The sequence below is a fragment of the Cryptomeria japonica genome, chromosome 2 (genome assembly GCF_030272615.1).
Source record: "Cryptomeria japonica chromosome 2, Sugi_1.0, whole genome shotgun sequence".
NCBI lineage: Eukaryota > Viridiplantae > Streptophyta > Pinopsida > Cupressales > Cupressaceae > Cryptomeria > Cryptomeria japonica.
In genome coordinates, this window is record NC_081406.1 from 507,299,304 (window position 1) to 507,323,171 (window position 23,868).

The 23,868-nt window shown below is 38.8% G+C and overlaps 2 protein-coding genes across 15 annotated transcripts in view; both read left to right on the forward strand.

The window, feature by feature from the left end:
* LOC131069533 (ATP-dependent (S)-NAD(P)H-hydrate dehydratase) overlaps positions 1 to 23,868 on the forward strand; it is a 126,365-nt gene that overhangs the window by 92,677 nt on the left and 9,820 nt on the right. For 9 of the 11 annotated variants that reach the window (XM_058005015.2, XM_058005018.2, XM_058005012.2 and 6 more), the window contains exons 10-11: positions 3,810 to 3,875; positions 3,970 to 4,101. The exons of 1 other annotated variant lie outside the window; for it this stretch is intronic. In XM_058005015.2, coding sequence (XP_057860998.1) covers positions 3,810 to 3,875; positions 3,970 to 4,101 — 198 coding nt within the window. Of the gene's footprint in view, positions 1 to 3,809; positions 3,876 to 3,969; positions 4,102 to 4,334; positions 4,548 to 23,868 lie in introns of those variants that run through there. One more of the 11 variants, XM_058005010.2, reaches the window with a different exon arrangement.
* On the forward strand, positions 19,964 to 23,657 carry LOC131069534 (uncharacterized). 4 transcript variants are annotated; one of them, XM_059216695.1, is made up of 3 exons: positions 19,964 to 22,622; positions 22,756 to 22,828; positions 22,931 to 23,657. In XM_059216695.1, the coding sequence occupies exons 1-3, from the start codon at positions 22,317 to 22,319 to the stop codon at positions 23,458 to 23,460; spliced, it is 909 nt and encodes a 302-aa protein (XP_059072678.1). In that variant the 5' UTR covers positions 19,964 to 22,316; the 3' UTR covers positions 23,461 to 23,657. The 4 variants fall into 4 exon arrangements, with proteins under 4 accessions (XP_059072678.1, XP_059072676.1, XP_059072677.1 ...); XM_059216693.1 differs by having other exon boundaries at positions 19,969 to 22,622; XM_059216694.1 differs by having other exon boundaries at positions 19,969 to 20,601; positions 20,842 to 22,622; positions 22,756 to 23,657.

Here is a 23,868-nt window from a genome sequence, read left to right on the forward strand (position 1 = left end):
CTGAATTAAGAAATTCGCTCCTGACCCTTCCGAAGGTACCAAAGCGAAATCCTACAAAGGACCTAATTCCTCACTAAAGACATTGAATGGTTGTCATTTTGAGCAATAGTAAGAGCAAATTGACTTGAGCATGGCAAGAAAAGGATTCAAAGGTCAAGTCTAAGATAAAGCGAAGTGAAAAGGAGTGTGAATTGAGCTCAAAGGAGGAAATTCGCTCCTGACCCTTCCAAAGGGTCCAGAGCGAACTTCTTCAAGAGACCTTGTACCTTGCTCAAACCCTTGAACCAACCAATTCCTAAGCAATTTTAAAGGCAAATGACTTGATTTTGATGAGGAAAAAAGAATTGAGCAAAATGCTAAATTCGCTCCTGACCCTTCCAAGGGTACAGGGGCGAATTTCCCTAGAACCCTCTCTTCCTTCTAGCATGGATTAAAGTCCTTGTTTCCACGCCTAGATTGAATGAAAGTTGATTTGTGCATGCCTTTGAAGGACATTGAAACGAAATGGAATGATGAAAGAGTTAGGAATTTGACCAAAATTGCCAAATTCGCTCCTGACCCTTCCAAAGGTACAGGAGTGAAATTCTTCAAAGGACCCCCTTTTTCACCCGAAGCATTGAAAAGATTTTGTTCTAAGCAAAGTTGAAGAGCAAGGACATGAAGCTTGAATGTGAAGACTTGAGGTAGATTGGAGAATTCGAGCTAGAGCACTAAGTTTGCTCCTGTCCCTTCCAAAGGTACAAGAGCAAATTTCCTTAGATCTCCCTTCTTGCTCCTAATTTGCATCATAAACCTTGTTCCCATGGTGTGATTGAGGGAAGGTTAATCTATCCACGCCTTCAAAGTGAATTGCAAAGAGTTAAGTGATAGAAAAGCAAAGAATCTGTGCAAACTTGACAAATTCGCTCTTGACCCTTCCAAAGGTACAAGAGCGAATTTTCTTAGAGGGTCATGTACTTCACTAGAGGACCAAAGCAAATTTCAATAATGGCATGTACCTTGCTACACCTTTAGAGCAAATTTCCTTAAAGTCTTGTCCCATGTTCTCACAAGGGGTTCTTTTATGTTAATTCAATTATCCAAAGATGCAAACTTCATGTATACTTAACACCATCTTTTGTTTGTTTTGCAGATCTACAAGACCAAGTTGGAAGGAAATTAGGCAAGGACAAGGACGGCCTCTTCAAACCTCATCATCATTAGGACACCTTAAATGCATGGAAGGAGACCCAAGGTGCTGCTAGGGTGAAAGGACTTAGAATGATCAACAATTGCAAGCAATAGAGCAAGATATCCTCAAAGTACTGATTCCATCGTATAGAGAAATCACAAGATATCAAAAGAAGGATCATACAAACATTTCAAGGCGAGATGAGCTTCCAAAGAAGAAGGAATGTTGATCATCAAACACAAGAGAGTCAAGGAAGGGTACATCATTCCTCAAGCACATAAAAGACGATGGAGGATCGACCAAGGTCATCACAAAGCAAGTACCAGACAAGGTGGCATCCCAGTCACTGTTCCTCCAGTCAGATAGGTCCACATCAGCATGTCCAGATTCAGCAAACCATGCTTATACGTGAAGGCACAAACTCCGATGTACCTACCCCTGTTTCCTATTGGTTCTCATGCATTAAATGTAATTCTATCATTGGCTAGAGGAGTTTGTTGTAACAAACCCTAATTAGGGTTTCCATCTTGTAATCCTAGCCATTGATTGTAAATCAATCTGAGCCATTGAATTGTAATGAGCTCTCTATATAAAGCTCTGGCTCTTCATTTGTAAAGGGTTAATAATGAATAGAGGTTAGAATAGCTAATAGTCAATAGTGAATAGCTAGTAGAAAAGAAATAGCAAATAGAATAGCAATTAGAGTAGAGTAGGAGGAGAAGGCAAAAAAATGTTGCCTAAGTTGTAAATGAACTCTATTTTCATTGAAGTTATGGTGAAATGTGTTTTTTTTTTTTGCAATATGGATGGTTTCTTGTTGGATCTTCATATTAGATGGTAGATAATTAGATTGAATGGAGAAAATTGTTGAATGCACTCATGTGGAATCCGCCTAGTCCATACCACTAGCCTCTTACTGATTGTAAGTGCGCCCTGCGTGGTCAACTGGCATTGAATGAGCTTAACTTCAAATTGTTATGCGTCCATTGTTTACGCATTAACTTGAATGGTGATCAGTGTTTGATAGTGATGATTTGAACATCGTCAAAATTCCCTTAGAAGATTGCACTAAGCTGGTGTCAAATTGTTCAGTTTGATGGTGATACTTAGCCCAGTAGGACTCCACCTAGTCGTTCATCTATCTTCTTGCATTCTAGGTCTTAGAGTAGACTTTCTGAACCCTTTACCTTTTGCTATTTCTTTATTATCTTGGTTAGTAGTTAGGACTTAAGTTCCAGCATATCAAAGCGTTTAGGCAATCAAACGTAAGTCCCCTTGTGATTCTAGCATAATCACATCAAACCACAGAGCTTATCCACACGTAGAGACCCCACATATAAGAACCTTGGAGTCTTTTCGAATGATCCTTAAGCAAATCTTCAGCATCCGAGAGATTTTGTTCAAGAGAGGATAAGATACCTTGGTATTTTATTCTGTGTTTGTATGTGCATAAAAAACACATCAACAAGACCACACTTTCTCTTTTCCTTTCATCTATATGGAAACCTCATTTTTTTGTTTGGTTTTATATTTCTTGAATGATTAGTTACTTGTTTTTGTTGGTCCCTTTGTCCTTGTATTCATATATCAAAACCAAACATGTTTTTTGAGTTCCATTGGCCTATTGTTTTTTTTTTCTTTATTTTGTTGACTCAAACTTATTTCATGGGCTTTCCATTTTCTAGTAACTTGTTTTTTAAAATTGTGACCGTTATGGTTTGTTTATAGTCTAGAACAATCTATGCTTACTGAAGGAAATTATACATGAATAAAATAATATGTTAGTCTAAATTGTAAGCTTTAAGTGTTACATTTTTATCTCATAAGTCCTCAATTTTTTGCACATTAAACTCACAGTTTCTGGACAAATTAATAATGAAATTATCTTGCTTAAATACAAGAACCTAGGATTGTCTTCTAATAGTTATACCTTTTGCAAGGTTTCTGTTGTGATGATATTTTAAATATCGTTAAAATTTATTATTGCCATTCTCTATTGGCAGACTATTTCAAATAACTGTAATTATTGATACCTGATGTTATTCATAGAACAATAGAGCTTTCCTCTGTTAGCCTATAAAACATTATGTATCTGGACAAAATGATAATGTCTTGCTGAAATGCTAGCTTCTAGGATGGTCTCCTCCTATTTCTGATTTAAACATTTAAGAATTTTTTCTGGACAATGTTGCTAAATAAACTTATCTTTGCTACTGTTCCTCTCTTTCAACTGTCATCAGTATTACCAGCTCCGTTCAATAAAAAAATATGATCTTCTATATGCACTCAAAATATTTTGATAATTTTGTTAAATTAAATTGTAAGAGGCTTACAATAAAAATCATGAAGCATGAGGGCTTATGGAGGGAATGCCAAAGGAATACTAAGAGAATGGTATTATTGCATTGCATGCTTGAGAAATATAGCAATAGTTAATTCTTTCTCACTCAATATTTGGTTGCAATGGCCATGGGAATTTTTGTGTCATAAGTTCACTTGATTCAGAGTCAGCAACTTGATTCTTTTTCACGGAGCTCCATGTTTGCTTCTGGCTTATGATTTGTCTGGAGCAAACATTTTTGTACTTCTCAACTAGCAAGTAACAAATACGGTATGAATGCTGTTGTGAAATTTCCAGCGTTGCAGTGTTCTCGTCATGGGCAAGATATGGAGCTATATCTGACAAAAATGATATGAAATTCAGGTGTGTGGCTCATATTCAAATGTTTGGATTGAAACTAGGGTTTTATTTCTTGGATACCAAAAGGTAATCACTCTATTCCTCAACTACATTACAGGTTTTCATCAAATCCAGCAATTTTGGGAGCTATTGCGGGTTCTGTGCTAATGAGGAAGGCAGCATCTGTGGCCTTTGAACAACACAAACGCAGCACTCTCACAACAAATATCATAGAGGTTCTTGGGAAAAGGTATGTGGCATCCAATTAATTTTCCTGCATCTGTTTATTCCTTGCTGTAATGATTTTTTGGCAGTTTGGCTTTTCCGTGAGTTGAATATTTTTATGATTTTAATCCAGACAACAAACATAAGAAAAAGGATCTGAACTTCTGTCTGCATTTGATTCTATGGTAAATATGGAAACAAAAAAAATTGATTTAATAATTTGCAACGAAGCTCATACTTTTGGACAATGTTTGACAGGATTTGTAATATATTTAAGTCAAGTGCTCTCAAGGCTTTTACATTTGAGCCGCACTGTAGGATCTGATCAAAGACAAAAGATATATCTGAATACCATGCTGGAATAGATGTTTTTTGGCAGCATGCTACTCTTTTCTAGTTTTGAGATACATGTGGCAAATGCATAATTGTATTTTATCTCCACATGAATGGATGATTGTCTTGTTTTTGGTACCGGAGTCACCAAATTGGAATCAAACTTGGGTACAGTGTGCTATTTTGGCAAAAGAAAATAAGACAAAAAAGGGCTGGGTACATGCATAAAAAAACATTTAGAAACCATAAATATATACATATTTGGAACCTAAAAACACTAAATAAGTTCAGAATACTACATATCATGCATATGCTAAACAAAGTACCATAAATATTATGAATACAATAAACCATTTCGATATCAATTTGTTGAACTTGAATGTTATGATAGATATTCATTGTTCAATATTAAAATAATACAATCAGTAATCAACGCCACATGAGCCTTCAACAAGACCAACATCATCATCAATGACATAAGATGATGTAGGTAGATTAGAAAAACTAAAAGAAGCCTCACCGCTACTCCTAGTAAAAATATGTGGCTATTTGACTCTTCAAAACGTGAATACTATGTGGCAATGTAATGGCCCTCTTCCTAAATGGCTCTTATTCTGTCCTAGGTTATACTTCCTTAACTGTCAATAAGGTTTTAGGAAGGGAATCATCTTATCTTCCTGAAAGAAATAGCAGAGTTCTTACAGTTTGAATCTCTGGCTGATTGTATTGGTGACAGAATGTAGGCTTCCCGTGTTACTTTCTTACCCCCCTTTTCCCACGATTGCTGGGGTATTTATCCCATCCATGGTGGATGGAGAGTTGTGCACTTCCATCCACATCTATTGGTGGCAGTGACCCCTTGGAAAGGTCGCTGCATTCCCTTAACCATGACCTTTCAGAAAAATAATAATAACAATCACACTCCTTTCAATGATTTCTTAACATTCATTAATCATTTAGTTAGCATCCAATATAATTAGCAATACTTGATCGGTCAATTAGTTATTATAATGCCACTGGTAACAATACAATCAACCCCCTTCTATAAGTATATATATAAAAATATATTATGGACTGTGATCTAACAACAGTTCTGATCTGGACTGATCGATGGTGATGTTAGTGGATGCTTTGATTCCTTTCCTTTATATCTCTCAATGTGAGGCAGGGGTCATACCCTTTCATCATGAATGCCTCTTGGCAAGAGACACACCCTTTCACCATCAGCACCCCTTTGAAAGGGTTTAACTCTTAATTATTTCTACCCTTGGAAAGGGATACATCCTCTCACAATCAGATCTGGACTTTTATTTAAATTAGATCTGCACCTCTGATTCCCAATTATTCCCACTCTCAAATGAGGTTCTCTTCTCCCTTTTATATCTCTTGATTGAGGGAGTTACAACTTTTCATTCCATGTCTTTTGACCATTCATTAACTTAATTAAAATTTAGTTATATTTTATTTCATTTTTTTTATTTAAATGTTAGTTTTAATCTTTTGTATTTTAATTTTATTATTAATATATATTATTAAATCCTATTTCAAAGTTGGTGTTAGAGTAATTGGGTCTTTACTTGATTAATTAAACATTATTTGTTTAATTCTTTAAGTTCCCAATTATTTTTTTACACTTAAGCTAACATTAGGTGCATATAATTAATTATTTTAATTAATTATTATGTGCAAGCCTAGGTTTTTCCATTTTTAGGGTTTCTTGACCTATTAAAGGTTGAGTTCTTTCTTTTCATTGTAAGAATCACATTACATATTTTTGTGAATATTGAACTCTTTCTTTTTGAGCATATTCTTTGTGTATTTGTTTTTTTGTATTTGCTTCCTAGCTTCTCCTTGTAACAGGTTTTTCAGCTTGCGGAGATTATTTGGGCTCCTGTGGTGTTGTATTTTCTCAACTCCTATATGGTATCAGAGCTTCAGATCTGCAGCTGCTTGTTCTTGTTTTGAGAACTTTTTTTGCTTTGGAAGCAGATTTGGGGTTTCAGGATTTTTTTATGTACCTAGGGTTTGACCTTTTTTTTTGAGCACTTTGGGTCTAAACAGACCTCACCATCGTGCTCAGAAGGCCCGAAAACCCCTATGGTCATATAAAATTCGACCTATTTTGGTTTTTGAGCCTCTGGGAGCATTTTTTTCTCAGATCCAGGTCGTACGCCCCTGGCACGCAAATCGAGAAAAAAATTTGAAAAAAAAATTTGGCCTTTTTATGGCATGCAGGCCGAAATTTTCTTTTAAAAAGAATTTTTTTTCAAAAAAAGCGAAAAAAAAGGGTTTTTTTTGTTTCTTTTTAAGAATTTTTTTTTTTTGGGTTGAGTTTTGTGGGTACTTGTTGTGACCATTTCACACATCGCCCCATTAGAATGGGGACCCCCCTCTTTTTGCTTTTGTTTTGCTTTCTCTCTGTCTGTTCTTCTCTCTGCTTTTTTTGGAATTTTGAGTGAGTGGTTGTCTGTCTGGGCTAGGGCTAATCCTTAAGGGTTCTTTTTTTGGTATCATTCAAGCTAAGTCCAGTCAAATTTTGAAAATTGTTAAGCGTCTCCCTGAAGAATTGAGATTGTCGGAATGAGGTAAACCTTTTAGGGGAGTCAAATTGGCTAGGTTAGGGGAGTCAAATAGGTCTCAGGTTAGGTCTGGATTGAATAGGGGTTTTTAGGATAAAGTCCTGTTTGTTTCCAAGTCTGAGTCAGTTAGGCAGGGTCAGTGAAGAAAGGGAGTCCAGTGGGCTAGGTTAAATGAGGAATAAAATGGATCAAGAGCTTGAAAATGTTAAAATCGCTCCTGACCCTTGCTGAGGGTCTAGGGCGAAATTCCTTGTAGACTGGATTTCCTTCACAATTTTGACTAAGTGTTGACATGTTTGAGGGTGAAATTGTGTGTTCTTGCATGGAGAAGTTTTGATCAATTTTTGGAAAGTAAGATGATGCCTGAAATGCCAAATTCGCTCCTGACCCTTGTTGAGGGTCCAGGGCGAACTTCATCCTAAACACAATTCCTTGTTTTTTGATGGATTTGCTAACTGATTCCTGGCCTTGAAAACGACCTGACTTTGCCTTGTGAGGTGGTTTGAGAATTAAATTCTGAGCAGTTTGGCCTAAAATGAGAAATTCGCTCCCGACCCTTGCTGAGGGCCTAGGGCGAAAATGTTGTTTAAGCTTACTTGGCACTGATTTTGGCTAACTTGTTTTGTGCAGGGTCTCCCAGAAGGAGGAATGGGCATCACTTGAGGCAATTGAAGGTTTGAAGACATGAAAAATGATGAACTTTGAGCAACTAAGGACAAAATCGCCCCTGACCCTTGCTGAGGGCCTAGGGCGAAATTTTGATTTTCCTCATTTTGCAGTGAAAGAAGACCAAGTTTTGAACATGAATAGAAAATGAACAACTTCCTTTACCCACCTGAAAAGGTTTTAACTTGAAATGATGAAGGATCTTGTTGAAAACCTCAAAATCGCTCCTGACCCTTGCTGAGGGTCCAGGGCGAAAATTCTTATTGGAGTCATTTCTAGCCTTGTTTGGTCGATTTGAGATGCCAAAGGCATGATGAATGATGAAATGAACACGATGAAGCCTCCAAACTTGTTTGAAGATGAAGAGATGAAGGAGTTTTGCTCAGGAAAGGTAATTTCGCTCCTAACCCTTGCTGAGGGTCCAGAGCGAAATTCTTTATAAGCACATTTTTTGACTTTTCTTGGACATAAATTCTTATTCATAGCATATTACAAGATGAAATCTTCCTTAGCAAAGAGGTTTTAAGATGAAAAGTGAAGCATTTTGGTCACAATTGCAAAATTCGCTCCTGACCCTCTCTGAAGGCCCATAGCGAAATTCTCAAAAACACCTTTTCTTGCAAAGTCAGAATGATTTTTATGATTGGAATGGATGAAAGGAGGTATGTTTTACCCATTGAAGATAATTTGAATGGCCAACAAGAAGGCAATCGAGTTAAATTGGAAAAATCGCTCCTGACCCTTGCTGAGGGCCCAGGGCAAAAAAACCTAAATTGGACCTTTCCCTCCAAGTTTGAGCGAAGCAAAGCCTAGGCACGAGTTTGAAATGATGTTTAAATTGCCTTGAAGTGAAAGAGGATTGTAAAGAGTGCTCAAAAACACCTTTTCTTGCAAAGTCAAAATGATTTTTATGATTGCAATGGATGAAAGGAGGTATGTTTTACCCATTGAAGATAATTTGAATGGCCAACAAGAAGGCAATCGAGTTAAATTGGAAAAATCGCTCCTGACCCTTGCTGAGGGCCCAGGGCGAAAAAAACTAAATTGGACCTTTCCCTCCAAGTTTGAGCGAAGCAAAGCCTAGGCACGAGTTTGAAATGATGTTTAAATTGCCTTGAAGTGAAAGAGGATTGTAAAGAGTGAAGGTTTTGAAGGCAATTATCAAAATCACTCCTGACCCTTGTTGAGGGTCCAGAGCGAATTTCCAAAAGTTCTCTCCTTTTTTCTGGAATTAAGACAAAATCTTGCTTGGATAGGTGAAGGACGTGATGTGTTATGCCTTAGAGTTGATTTGAAGCCTAAAGAGTGAAGGAATATGCTTAAAAGTCAAAAGTCGCTCCTGACCCTTGGAGAGGGTCCAGGGCGAAAATCATAAAACCAACATATTTCCTTCAAGATTGTGCTAAGGCAAGGTTAGGCTAAGGTAGAAAAGACCTTCAAAAGCATGATGAATGATGATTTGCCTCGAAGAATTGATGATTCTAAGCCAGGGAACAAAAATCGCTCTTGACCCCTGGAGAGGGTCCAGGGCGAAAATTTGAAAACCTCTCATTCTACCTTGCAGAAACAAGACAAATTTGGATGAGTGGATGAAGAAAGACATTGCCTAGTAATGGATAAAAGTTTCAACGAAAGATGATGATAGATTGAGCCTAATTTGCCAAAATCGTTCCTGACCCTTGGAGAGGGTCCAGGGCAAAAAACTTGGAAAAAGGATTTTCTTGTTTAGTTTGGAGATATAAACATGATCTTGCTTGATGAAGAGGTTTTTTGATAAGGAAATGAGGATTTTTTTGAAAAAATCGCTCCTAACCCTTGCTGAGGGTCCAAGGCGAAAAGCACCAAAATCACACTTTTTCTCCAAAGTTGGATAGAGCTAAGTCTGGAATTCAGTGAGGAGACCTATTTGAGATTGCCTTGAAGAAATTTTGAGCTTTGAAAAATGCCAGTTTTGAGCCAAATTGGGAAAATCGCTCCTGACCCTTGGAGAGGGTCTAGGGCGAAATTCCTCTAAAAGCATTATTTCCTTCAAGATTTTTGATGAAGTAACTTGGTGATGCAAGGAAATAGATCTTGGAAATTGCATTGAGAGTTCAACAATCGAAGCTAAGGTGGATTACAACCTAAAATGCAAAAATCGCTCCTGACCCTTGGAGAGGGCCCAGGGTAAAATCCACATTTCCACCTAAATTCCTCATGCAAAATACCAAAATTTGAAATACAAGACCTTAACTGGATATGAATTCATCCTCTGGGAGATTTTAGAGTCAAGGTACGAAATATTCAAAATCAAATTTGGAAATTCACTCCTGACCCTTGGAGAGGGTCCAGGGCGAAATTATTTGCAAGCTTCATCAAGACCTTGATCAAAAAATTAATATTCTCTAGTTTGCACTAGATCGCCAAAATTGCTAAATTTGAGACATGTGGGAAATTAAATTTAAATTTGCATTAATTTAAAAGCATTTTGCATTTAATAAATTAATTTTAAGCCTTGAAAAAATCAAAATTTTACTTTGGAGGCATCTAAAATTAATTTTTATTAAATAAAAAATTGAATGAGCGCTCAAGGCATTATTTTGCCTTTATTTTGCAAGTCGGCCACCCTTTTTGGAGATTTTATTTATTTTTTTTACTCCTTTTTTGCCAAGTCGGCCTTGAGGGGAGTAGGATGAGCGCTCTATATAATGGGGATGCTTTGTTCAAGTTTAATCATTCATTCATCCCTTCCTAAGTGCGAAATTCGAGAGCAAATTGGAGGAGCGAATTTCTACTAAAGTGTTGAAGGATAAGGAAGGTGGAGTTTATTCTTTTTGAAGCTAGAGGAGGTGCAATTCATCCAAGAGAGGGCTATGATTTAAACTTTGCCTAGCAAAATCCATTTTTCTTGTGTCATTTTTCAAAGGTCTTAGAGTTTAGTACTCAAGAGGAGGTATGGCGAAATTATCCTAATATCCTTGTGCAAGACATGATTTTTGGGACACATTTTTTTAGAAAAGTCTAAGTGTTGATATGTTAATTAGGAAATGATAACGCTAGATTTATCATGAAGTTTCCTAATTAATATCTTAAATCTTCCTTTTGAGTCTTATTTTCTACCCCTTAATGCTCAAGGATTAATTTTGAAATGTTGTGTAGGTGTCAAGATGGCGAGTCCAAAGGCAGGGGCATCTACTAGTCGCCCGGCTCTCATCAAGGAAGATCAGAAGAATGACGAATTGGAGACCAGGATCGTGTCCAAATGGAGTAATATCGGAGACACCAACTTGGGAAACTTGAATGTGAAGAAGTTTCGAGAGGTCCCCTACATTGGCAAGCCATCACCTATTGCGAAGAAGATAATTGAAAGTGGCATCATCAAGACGGTAGTTTTCCCTCTAGCAGTCAAGTGTCATGAGCTGATGATCGAGTGTGCCCGCCACTATGACTCACAGTCAAGGTCGATCGTATCCAAGGAGGGGAACACCTTAGCTTACCTTTCAGAGGAAGCTATAAGTGAAGCTCTTCATCTTCCAGAGCATAAAGATATGATTTACAAAAGCTTAGAAGGAGCCAAGTCAATGTATGAAGATGATTCCGACACCTGTCTGAATCTCATCAATAAGAATTGGTTGCTCAAAAGTCGACCTCGCCTGAACAAGATTCCCAAAACACCGCATAGGATCGACTTCCAGGGGGAGTACAGAGATTTGATAACTTTGCTCAATCGAGTTACAGGGGCTCCTCAAGCCTTCTACTTCGAAAAGTGGATGTTCTTCTTCATTCAAGTGATAGTCCAAGGAAAAGGAATGCTTCATTGGGCCAGAATTATTAGCAATAGTTTGGATGTGCAGTTGAGAAGGCTAAGACCTACCAAATCATTCCACATGAGCTCATATGTTATATATGCCTTGATCAGGAGTTTTGAGTATGCAAGGCTACCTCACAGAGGAGTGATCGGAAGAGGACCTGGAGAAGTGAGAGTTTGTGACTCTTATGTTCATTTGCATCATCCGCCTAGAAGTGACTACAAGTTAGTCAATGATACCTTCACGATGAACATTACTAGGATATTGCAAGGTGGGATTCATAATCGACTATCTCTGGATGCACAAGAACTTGTAAAGAAGTATGGTGCATGGTTCATCCAGTTTCAAAAGTTTACATACATCAGAGTTCATGGGTGTCCTTCACCTCCCTACATGTTGCCGAGGTATCGATAGACAGGATAGTGCTACTTGAGGTGACCAGACAGTTGGCAGCTTATGCGAAGGCATCCAGACACAAGCATGGAAATGGAATTCCCGTGCCCATCATATTGGGGAATTCAGTTGAGGTATGTCCTAACACTCGAGCCTCGGAAGATGCAGAGAAGGAATTATCTTTGTATTCATTCACATCCTTTGCCTTGCGGGAGAATTTTGATCCTTACGGTTATATGGAGGAGACAGCCGGTAAGAAGTACAAACATGAGTTTCAGGTGGAGGACTTTTGGATGAATCTCCCAAGTGATTTAGAGGTTAAAAGAAAGATGCATTCCAGGCTACCTTTAGATTTCATCAGGAAATGCAAAGTTTATAGAGTAGCTGATCAAGCCCAAGATAATGGCAGATACCTCCAGTCGTCCTATGACAAAGAAGATAAAAGAGTGAAGATAGATTGGAATGAGCCCAAGGTTTTAGACTTGAGAGCTTTGATGGCTCCTGTTTTATCATGTACTCGCAGATGGGTGGATGTACAACATCAGAAGTTGAGGGAGCAGAATGTATCAATGACTTTTACTTTAGAGGCAAGAACAGAAGAAAGAGAAGCAAGCGTGAGTGAGAACACTTCCCATCCTAGAGGTGCAAAGAGGAAAGAAAAACCTGAGAAAAGGGAATCTTCCAAGAAGAAGCAAGAGGCCAATTGAGATCACCCATCAAGCACATCTTTTCGACATGAAAAGAAGGCAAGCCAAGGGGAAGGTCATGAGAAGATGGTACCTGAAGTTGATGAATCTATGGAATCTATGGTACAAAATGACAAGCCAGAGAAGGGACAGACGCCTCAACATTCATCAAGTCAATCTCCCCAAGTTGATGCTAATGAGCTACATGAAGAGAAGGATGATGATGAAGCGACATCTCCTCTCCGAGAAGATGAACCACTACCTAAAGAAATACAAGTAAGAGAAACAAGATCTGCCATCTCGGATTGGTTAAAAGAGAGACTGACAAGAGTGATTGTGGTTGAAGAGGAAGAAGATGTATTTGATTTAGAAAACCTTATAGGAAATTCTCAAGAGGTAATGGAAAAGAAGAAGGCCACAAAGATGTCCAAGGTGATAAGGGATGAGACAGGATCCAGGAAATTGCAAATAGCTACACCAGTAGTGGACAAGTATGAAGGTGAAATTCTTGCAGATGAGTACGACTAAGAAACATTTGAGCTTGGTCCACTCACTACTGAACAAGCAATGGAAGAGGCAGCCGATTCATTTGAAGCACTTAAAGACAAACTTAAGGAAGAAATGGAAAAGAATAGGAAGCTTGAGAGAGAGGTCGGTGCTTGGAGAGGCTATTTTAGTCATCTCAATCAGCCCTTGAGACGTCAGGATCCAGCAGTATCTCCTTTACAAGCACTTCCTCTTGAATCAGTTGGCGAAGCAGAAAGGGTCAAGAGCTTGGTTCAGCTTATGAGCTCTTGGATTGATAAATCCCACACGGTAGCCGTTGAATTTGGAACAAGAATGATGAAAACAATTCATCGAGCTATCTAGGTCCTTGAGAGTATCCATAATCTAATGATAACTGTAGCCGCTTTCACTCACACTCGAGATGTTATCATTCCTGTCCTGCAAGTAATAAGGCAAACACCAAGACGGATCCTGGCACAAGAAAAGATAATGGATGGAGGAACTCATAACTTCCTACAATGGTCAGCTTTGCTCCAGATGAAAGAGGTCCTTTTTGAGGACATCAGCACCAAATGCAGTCAAGTTGAAGGTATCATCCATCCAATTCAAGATAAAGTGTTTGAAGTATTGTGTACCATTCTTGGCAGGCGGATCGAGATTGAGACAGATGTGGACATCCAAGAGTTGGAGGAGAGAGTCAGGGTCATCTTTTGCAAAGAGGAGAACGTCATCACAGATGAGCAACGAGATCTGATGTTCGCTACCATGCTCCTGATTGAGAAGATCAAAGAACTTGAACCTGGATGGGAGATAGCTCTTCTCACTGCTTTTGATCAGGTCATTCACTTGGAAGAACGAATGAAGAATCTTCCTAAGATTCCCATTGTTGAGATTGAAGGAATTGTGTCCAGATTCGTTGGATATGCTAAGAAAGAGCATAGGAAAGGGAACAAGGTTCTAGATGAAAAGTTGTTATAGGATGATGTGGCAGCTTAATTCCTATTGGTCTATGTTTCCTCGATTTTTGTGCCAATTAAATGTTTGGCTATGCATTTAATAATGTTCATCTAAATGGGGACCTTTTTGTAACAAACCCTAATTAGGGTCTAGGTGTGAAAATATTAGCCATTGATCTTCTTTCGATCTGGGCCATTCATTGTATTTGAGGATGCTATATATACCCTCACTCATTTTCATTTTGATATATATAGATTAGATGATAGATAATAGTTAGAGCTTGGAGAGAAGAAAGTTATTGTGTAGCAAGATTGAGTAGTGAAGAAAGAATTTTGAACAATTGTTGGCTATTTGGCTTTGAGATCAATAAAATATTGAAGTTATGTTGTTTTATTGCAATACTTGTGGCTATCTTTATGATTGTTTATCTTCTTGAATCATTCTCAGTCGAAGTAGTATTTAAATTTGAAGGACTAAGTGTTGTGCTTGATCTTTGGTGAGATTCATGTCCAAACCACTAGCTTCTTACTGATTGTAAGGACGCCTTGTGTGGTCAACTGGAGATATTGAGATTGTTTAAACATTCAATCATTGTTGAAATATTGATATGTATCTATAATCCTTGATGATTTGAAAATCACTAATCACCTTAGAAGATCGCATCAATTCCAGTAGAGTTGTAATTCCTTGGCAATACTGAAATTGGTAGAGTCTTACCAAGTCTAGCCTACATTGAGTTATTCTTAGGATTAGATTAGCATTCATCCCTTGAAGCCCTTATCTTTTGCTATTTTTGAGAATCTGTTAGTATTAGGAAAATCCTGTTCCTGAAATCAAAAGAGTGACACGGACAAGCTTTCTCAAAAAGTGCGTAAGACCCCTTGAAGAAACAACATTTACAACGACCACTGGTGCTTATCCACACGTAGAGATCCTACAACGAAGAACCTTGAAGTCATCCTTATTGATCCTTTTCGCAATATCTTCAGCATTCAGAGACTTTAATCAAGAGAGGATAAGGTACCATTTGGGTATTTTATTATGTGTTTGGTTGTGTACAAAATACACGTCAACAGTACCACAGGGTACTGGACTGACAGGCCTGTCGGACCTGTCAGTCCGGCCTCTGCGGCCCCCGGCGGCGGCCCGGTCTTCGGCCCCCGCCGGCCATGCAGCTCCTAGGCAGCCCCGCCTCCCCGACCGCCTGTGCTCCTCCCAGCTCCATTGCCGTTGCGGCCCCTGCCAGCCATCGCCGCTTGCGGCAGTCTCCCTGCGGCCGCCGCTTCCCGGCCCCGTCGCTGCTGCACCTCCCGGCCCCCGCGCGCCGCCCAGCCTGGCCCCGCTGCTCAGCTCCCCGGCCCGCTGCCCACGCCTGACCGCCGCTCCGCCCAACCCCTGCTTTGCCCGGCCCCTAGCGCCGCCCGCAGCCTCCCTGCGCCGCCCATCCACCGGGCTCAGCCACCGGCCACTGGAGCTCCGCTCGGCCCCCTAGTGCCGCCCGCAGCCTCCCTGCACCGCCCGTCCACCGGGCTCAGCCACCGGCCACTAGAGCTCCGCTTGTTTGCCACCGGAGCGCCGCTCCCTGACCACCTCCACCCAAACAAACCACCAGACTCCCTTTTTTGGTTTTTTCAGGGGGGGTTTGGTTTTTTGGCCCTATCTTGGGCATACGGAGTCGTTTCTTCGAAAATGAATAGGCGTCGGAAAGCTGGTTCCGAGGCCGACCTCATGGTGTTGGTAATTTTTTCCAATTTTGCTATTTGACTATTTTTTTTTACAGTCAAAGTGAGGTCTAGTTTTTGCACTCCGGGAGACGTAGAATGAGCATCCGAACTCCATTTTTCAAAAACTTTTTTCGGAAAGCTTGTACTGTGTACTTTCCAAAATTATGAGTTTTATTTCCAGATTCTGCTCCATGCATATTTTATTCAGTTTTTTGCTTTTCAGCACTCTGGTGGATATCGTGGTTGTTTCAGGTCCTGGGATCTCTTCTGTAATGTCCCCACCTTTTTAGCATCTTAGTGGAGTTCTTAGCCTTTACATTCTCCGAAGGCTAAGTGGAGAAATAAGGAGAAATTGATTAAATTAATTTCTTATTAAGTCATTAAATAAAATAAAATAAAAAAAGGTGACTTTATATTTAATTAATTTAATTAAAAGTGACTTAAGTGATTTATTTAAATATTTTAATGTTATTATAAAGTTATAAAGTAACTTTATAATAATAAAGTCACTTTAATATTATAATGTGTGAATATGTCTTTAATCCCACATTGGCCAAGAAAGTGTTCGAGCTCTCATAAGAAAGAATAAAAAGGGACTTAAGAGCTCATTTTATATCATCCATCCAGAGAATTGATATTTGTTGTTATGAACTTGGGAGAAGAAGCCAAGGGTTTCTGATTCAGTCAGCCATTGGAGAGCGACAATTCTTCAGTGTTGCAACCATTTGAGGTGGTGAAATATCCACTAAATTTGGCATTTCAGGGGAGCTTCATTCTGGAGTTCTATTTGGGCTTTAAAAAGAAGGGAAGACATCTAGGGTATGCAGATTTTCGAATACATATCAATTGCAGACCTACAGTTTCATTTGGCAGCCATTAAAAATCAGAATTGAAGCAATCATTTCAAGATACAATTGCTGCTACAGTACCCGCGCTACAGTAGACGCTACAGTAACCGCGCTACAGTAGACGCTACAGTACTCGCGCTACAGTAATCTGTGAATAGTGAAACGCTACAGTGGCGTGAATAGTGACGTGCTACAGTACTAAGAAATCAGGCATTTAATTGGCAAATTATTCGTAGCTACAACAGGAACGTGTTTAATTGGCAGTCCATTGAAGAGTGGAGACCATCATTTGCAGCAAGCATTTTACATATCAGGTTCTCTAATTTTGCTGTCATAAGTTTTGGAAATTACATGTTATACCTTTGTAAGTATTTGGTGTGAGAATAACTAATAAGAACTTCATTATGCTGCTGCCACATAATTTCTAGTTTGCATGCCAAGTGTTTGATGATTTGTCAAGCAGCTGTAGTTGTTATTTTTAGTTACTTATATGCATCAAAATCAATTGGCATATCATTTCTATGACATTGTTAGTCAATCTTTCATGGTTAGAGGCATTCAAAACATTAATTGCAGTGTACAAGACCCAAACAATACAAACAGAAAACTCATAACAGCAAGTACAGACTTTGCAAGACAAGTGTTTGACAAAATTCTCAAGGGTAGAAATCAATGATTTAAGGGCAAAGTTAGTAAGGGTTCTTACATCTTCTCTGAGTAGGATGTCTCTACTTTGGTTCACGTTTCTATTTCCAGTCTTCTTATCATTGTAGCTTGTATCTATGCAAACGCACTGAGATAAAGTGCTATCATGCATTGTTTACTTGGAATCTTGCATATCTTGTGTCTTGTTGTACATGCACTATTGATCAAGTGCCATGAGGGGGTTGATGTTTGCCTATTGTTTGCCATCTTCCTTTGTCCAGTGAGTGTTCCTTCCACGACATTCGCCTCATGATGATGTGTCTCAGCACTTTTGATGTTCTTGGTTCTTCGTCATGCAGTTGTTTTTGGTTGTCCTTTTCAGTGTTTTTGTCCCTCTCCCACTTCCGCATTATGGGGAGGTTTATCCTGTTGGTTCTACTGCTTCTGTGGTTCGATTGATTAGCTCTTCAGGCTTTGGTTTCTCATGCCATCTGTATTTTCGATTTCAGTTGTTTTGCCTTGTTTGCCTCTTGATTCGAGTAGTGTCATTTGAGGGCACTCATGTAGATTACAGTCTTCTCTACCTGGTCATGTTCTAGTTCAGTGGATGTTCTTCAGATCAGCAATTATTCTTCGACAGAGTTTGCAGGTTCTTCATGCTTCAGTGATATTCTTTTTCATCTCTTTTTGGAGTAGAGTTTTGTTCCCACATGGTTTTCTCTATTTCTCCAGTTCATAGAGATTTCATTGTATTTGGGTACCTAATCAGGCCTTGTTGCCGGTACCCATCTTTCATGCTTTCAGTAGTTGTTCTAGGTTTTAACTTCTCCCTAAGTCTAGCTTAAGGGGGGGTGTTAGAGTAATTGGGTCTTTACTTGATTAATTAAACATTATTTGTTTAATTCTTTAAGTTCCTACTTATCTTTTTACACTTAAGCTAACATTAGCTGCATATAATTAATTATTATGTGCAAGCCTAGGGTTTTCCCTTTTTAGGGTTTTTTGACCTATTAAAGGTTGAGTTCTTTCTTTTCATTGTAAGAATCACATTACATATTTTTGTGAATATTGAGCTCTCTCTTTTTGAGCATATTCTCTGTGTATTTGTTTTTCTGTATTTGCTTCCTTGCTTCTCCTTGTAACAGGTTTTTCAGCTTGTAGAGATTGTTTGGGCTCCTGTGGTGTTGTATTTTCTCAACTCCTATAGTTGGGACATTACTGTCCGCCCCACTCAAGATTGCTTGTCCTCAAGCAATCATCATGGAGTGTCCAAAATCATTTGAATATGAAATGGCTTTGGAAACACATATGGAATAAACATGCTGGAAATTTATCAGGCACGAAGCATACACATGAACACACAAGGCATACACTTGGATATATGCAAACACGGAGCATACACGTGAATACACATATTGTTAGATTACTTCTTATTGACTAGATTGATTTATTGATTCATCTTTACCCTGTAGGATGGCAGGATCATGCTCTGATACCACTTGTAATGTCCCTCTTCCTAAATGGCTCTTATTCTATCCTAGGTTATACTTCCTTAACTGTCAAGAAGGTTATAGGAAGGGAATCTTCTTATCTTCCTGAAAGAAATAGCAGAGTTCTTACAGTTTGAATCTCTGGCTGATCGTATTGGTGACAGAATGTAGGCTTCCCGTGTTACTTTCTTACCCCCCTTTTCCCACAATTGCTGGGTTATTTATTCCATCCATCGTGGATGGGGAGTTGTGCACTTCTAGCCACGTCTATTGGTGGCAGCGACCCCTTGGAAAGGTCGCTGCCCTCCCTTAACCTGCATCATGACCTTTCGGAAAAATAATAATAACAACTGCACCCCTTTCAATGATCGCTTAACATTCATTAGTCATTTAGTTAGTATCCAATAAAATTTGCAATACTTGATCGGTCAATTAGTTATTATAATGCCACCGATAAGAATACAATCAACCCCCTTCTATAAGTATTATATAAAAATATATTATGGACTGTGATCTAACAACAGTTCTGATCTGGACTGATCGATGGTGATGTTGGTGGATGCTTTGATTCCTTTCCTTTATATCTCTCAATGTGAGGGAGGGGTCATACCCTTTCATCATGAATGCCCTTTGGCAAGAGACACCCTTTCATGATCAGCACCCCTTCAAAAGGGTGTAACTCATAATTATTTCTACCTTTGGAAAGGGACACAACCTTTCACAATCAGATCTGCACTTTTATTTAAATTTGATCTGCGCCTCTGATTCCCAATTATTCCCCCTCTCAAATGAGGTTCTCTTCTCCCTTTAACATCTCTTGATTGATGGAGTTACAACTTTTCATTCCATGTCTTTTGACCATTCATTAACTTAATAAAAATTTAGTTATATTTTATTTTGTTTTATTTTTATTTAAATGTTAGTTTTAATCTTTTGTATTTTAATTTTATTATTATTATATATTATTAAATCCTATTTCAAAGTGGGGACATTGCAGGCAACGAAACCATCCAAGTCAATTCACTCTGGGTCTACATCCTACAACTTCATTCCCCTTTCCTCCAATGCTCATTACATTTATGGGTATGAAGGTGCAAATTAGAATGCATATAAAGTAGCTTTTTTGCCTTGATGCCAAACGGTTGCATTTCATGGAGTGGATGGAAGAGTATGTACAGCTTTTTCAGCCCCAATTAAGAGGAAATAGCAACCTATTGAGGCAAACTAAGAGTTATAATTATAAAATTGTAATCAAACTTCAAATTTGAAAATAATAATTGAAAAATTGAAAAAAATTCAAATTTTAAGAGCTTGTAACAAAAATTAAGAAACTTGCAATAAAATTTTGATCACAAGAGTTTGCAAGTGTGGCAATTTATGGTTATTGAGGTACCACCAAGAGTGAGCATCCTTCTTATACTTGTCATAGAGAGTGAAAACACTTTGACCACTAGAGGCTACAAAATTATTAAACTCACTAGTAATTACATCATCCATATCAAGATTAGGGAAGAATTTAGCAAGTTCTTGCCTTCACACTTTCAAACGTCTATATCTCTATATGGTAGTGCCCTTAGCAGCACAAGAAAGGTCTTATCCATAGTTTTAAAACTCTCCGACTCGCCTCGGACTCGCCACGGACTCGCGAATCCTTTGGCGCCGCGAGTCGACTCGCCTAGGACTCGCGTGGCGAGTCCAGGCGAGTCCCTGCCTCGGACTCGCGAGTCTTTCGCTCGGACTCGCGAGTCTTTCATAGGGACTCGCGGGCCCAGAAAAACGCGCCCGTGAGGGTTAAAAACGAGTTTTTTTTTAATTTTTTGACTTCATTTTGGTTTTTTTTTGGCTGGAGCAGGTTAGAAGGGTTTGGAGGAGTAGAGGGAAGAAGGAAAAATCAGCAAGAGAGATCTAGGTAAGGATTTTTCTCTTTCTTTTTTTTTTTCATTTGAATCATTTCATTGTTTTGAAACTGAAAAAAATCTTGAAAAACAAGGGGATATGCTGCCAAATTTTTTTCTATTTTCTTTCCTAAGTTATTTCCTCTTTTTTTTTTCTTGTTTTTGAATGCTATTTTTCCCAAATGATTCATTGTCATTTATTTTGTTGATTTTCCATAAAACCCTGCTGATTTTTTTTTTTCATGTTAAATCAGCAATGGCAAGTTCAACTCCAAGGGCAACCCCAAGGTCAGGAAGACAAAGAGATAAAGCTTGGAAATATGGGATTGCAGGAAGCAAAAAGGGGGAGGTCACTTGCACCGAATGCACAAGATGGATGACTGGTGGAATCAATAGATTAAAATACCACCTTGCACAAATACCTGGATATGGTGTGGAGGCATGCCCCAAATCAACTCCTGAAATTATTAGAGAGATGAAGGCCATTCTTGCTGAGAATGATATGCATAAGGAAGAAAGGCAAAAAACAAGAGAAGCCATGGCAGCTGCAATGAATCCCACATTGTCCACTTCGGGTCCCATTGGTCACAGTCGGGGTCGTCAGTCACTTTCATCTTTTGGTGACAATGAGGGTGAGGCTAGTGGCACTCCTGTTAGATCAGACCCTAATTTTTTTGTACCACGCAATGTTCCAGGTGCACAACCTTCACTTGAAGGTACAGGATGGAATAGAGAGAAGCATGAACAAGCACGGATAGCAGCTTCAAACTTTTGGTTTTACAATAATCTATCTTTCAATGCAGCAAACAATGTGTATTGGGAAAGTTTTGTTAATGCATGTACAGTGGCGGGTAAGGGGTTTAAGGCCCCAACAAGTCATGACTTCAGTGGGCTATTGCTAGAGAAAGCTGTGAAAAATACAGAAGGTGTGGTTGATGATCAGAAAAGGTATTGGAAGAGAAAAGGATGCAGCATTTTATCTGATGGATGGACAGATGGACGGAATAGGACTCTTCTCAACTTCTTGGTGGCTTCAAATGGTGCAATGGTATTCATAAAGTCTGTTGATGCCTCAAATGAAATAAAAAATGCAGAGACTTTGTGTAATCTGTTGGATGGTGTGGTTTGGGAAGTTGGAGTTGAGAATGTTGTCCAAATTATCACGGACAACGCAGCTGCATATGTATCTGCAGGTAGAATGCTTATGCAGAGGCATCCTTCGATTACATGGAGTCCTTGTGCTGCACATTGCTTGGACTTGGTGCTAGAGGACATTGGGAAGATTGGATGGGTGAAGAAGGTGGTTGAAGATGCAAAAAGTTTCACCAAATTCATCTACAACCATACTTGGGTGCTTGCTTTGATGAGAAAACACACAAATGGCAAGGACCTTGTGCGACCTGGAGTGACACGATTTGCTAGCCACTTCATCACTTTGCAGAGCATTCTTAGTGCCATTCCTCATCATAAGCAGATGTTTGTGTCAGATGCTTGGTTGGGGTCTGCATACTCCAAAAGACTTGAAGCAGAGAAGATTGTGACCATTGTTTTTGATGAAGGGTTCAATAAAAGTGGTGAGGAGTTGACTGCGGTAAGTAACAAACACAAAAGTAAAGTTTATACAATCTTGTCTATTTGCTGATTTTATTTTTTAGGGGTTGATTTTGTACTAATTTAAAATTTGTTTTAATTTTTTTAGGTGACAGAACCTTTGGTGAGGGTTCTTCATATGGTGGATGGAGAGGGCATGCCAATGGGTTTCATTTATGAGGCCATGGATAGGGCCAAAGAGGCCATTTCACATTACTATCGTGGAAATGCAAGAAAATGTGAAATCTTTTGGCGCATCATTGATCGTAGGTGGACAAACCAACTCCACCAACCGATACATGCCTTCGCCTACTTTTTGAACTCGAAATTCTACTTCTCTGATTCATTTAGGGCTGATGAGGAGGTCATGGCAGGTGTTATTACATGCATTGATAAGATGACACCTGATCCTGAGTTGAGAGACAAGGTTCTTGATGAGTTGGAGGTGAGATTTGACATTTGCAATTGCTCTATCTTTATTTATGAATTCGGAAATGTTCATTATTGAATTTGAGTTTGACACTTTGACTATCTAGTATCTATTTCTGAATTTGGAAATGTTCATTCCATTGTTCAAGATCTACAAAAGTGCAGAGGGGAGACTCTTCTCATCACAACTAGCAATTGATAGGAGAGGAAAACAACAACCAGGTAAAACATTTAGTAACTTAGTTCAATAGTGCAAGAAAAAACCTACAAACTTGATTGTTACATTTTTTTCTCAATTCTAATATTTCTAAATGTTTTTTGTAGATTTATGGTGGGAGAATTATGGTGCCGGCACACCTAATCTTCAAAAGATAGCTATCCGTGTTTTGTCTCAGCCATGCAGTGCTTCTGGGTGTGAACGAAATTGGAGTGTCTTTGAAAGCATTCACACAAAGAAGAGAAATAGATTGTCACAAAAGCGGCTCAATGATCTAGTATTTGTTCGGTACAACCTTCGCCTTCGAGTTAGACAGGTGGAGGGTGTTTCACATGAGGCCATTGACTTGGATGAAATTGATCCATATGGTAATTGGACCATGAATGAACAAAATGATGGTGATGATGTCCTCCTTACCGAAGAAGAAATTGCAGAAATAGAGAGAGGAGCAGCACAAGATGCAGAAGGAGCAAGATTGGATGAAGATGAGGACGAAGATGAGGATGATGATGAGGACTATGACTTTGAAGAAGAATCATCTCACCATTTAGATACCACAACATCCACTGCTACTACTTCTAGCTCAAGGCCTGAAAAATTGAGCTATATTAGGAAAAATACAAAGAGGAAGATGTAGTCTTCTCTTTGGTTTGTTCATTCACATTGCTGTTTTTGACATTTGCAGTTGGACTTGGACATATCATTATATGTAATTTTGTGAACATTTATATACTTATGCTGCCATTATAGTATTATACATTTTAGAGTTGAAACTTGAAACTTGAATATGCTGCCATGAATGATGAAATTTCAAATATTGCGTGTTTGTACTTTGTAGATCATATGACATGTGTAATGTTTCAATTATGGCACTTATGTTCTCTAAATGCATTAATTTCTTTATGTTTTTTTGTAAAACTACGGTTTTTTTTTTTTTGCCGAGTCTTTGCCGAGTCTTTCACGAGTCTGAGTCCGAGTCCAAAATTTTGGTTTGCCGAGTCCGAGGCGAGTTCGAGATTTTCAACTATGGTCTTATCATTGTAAT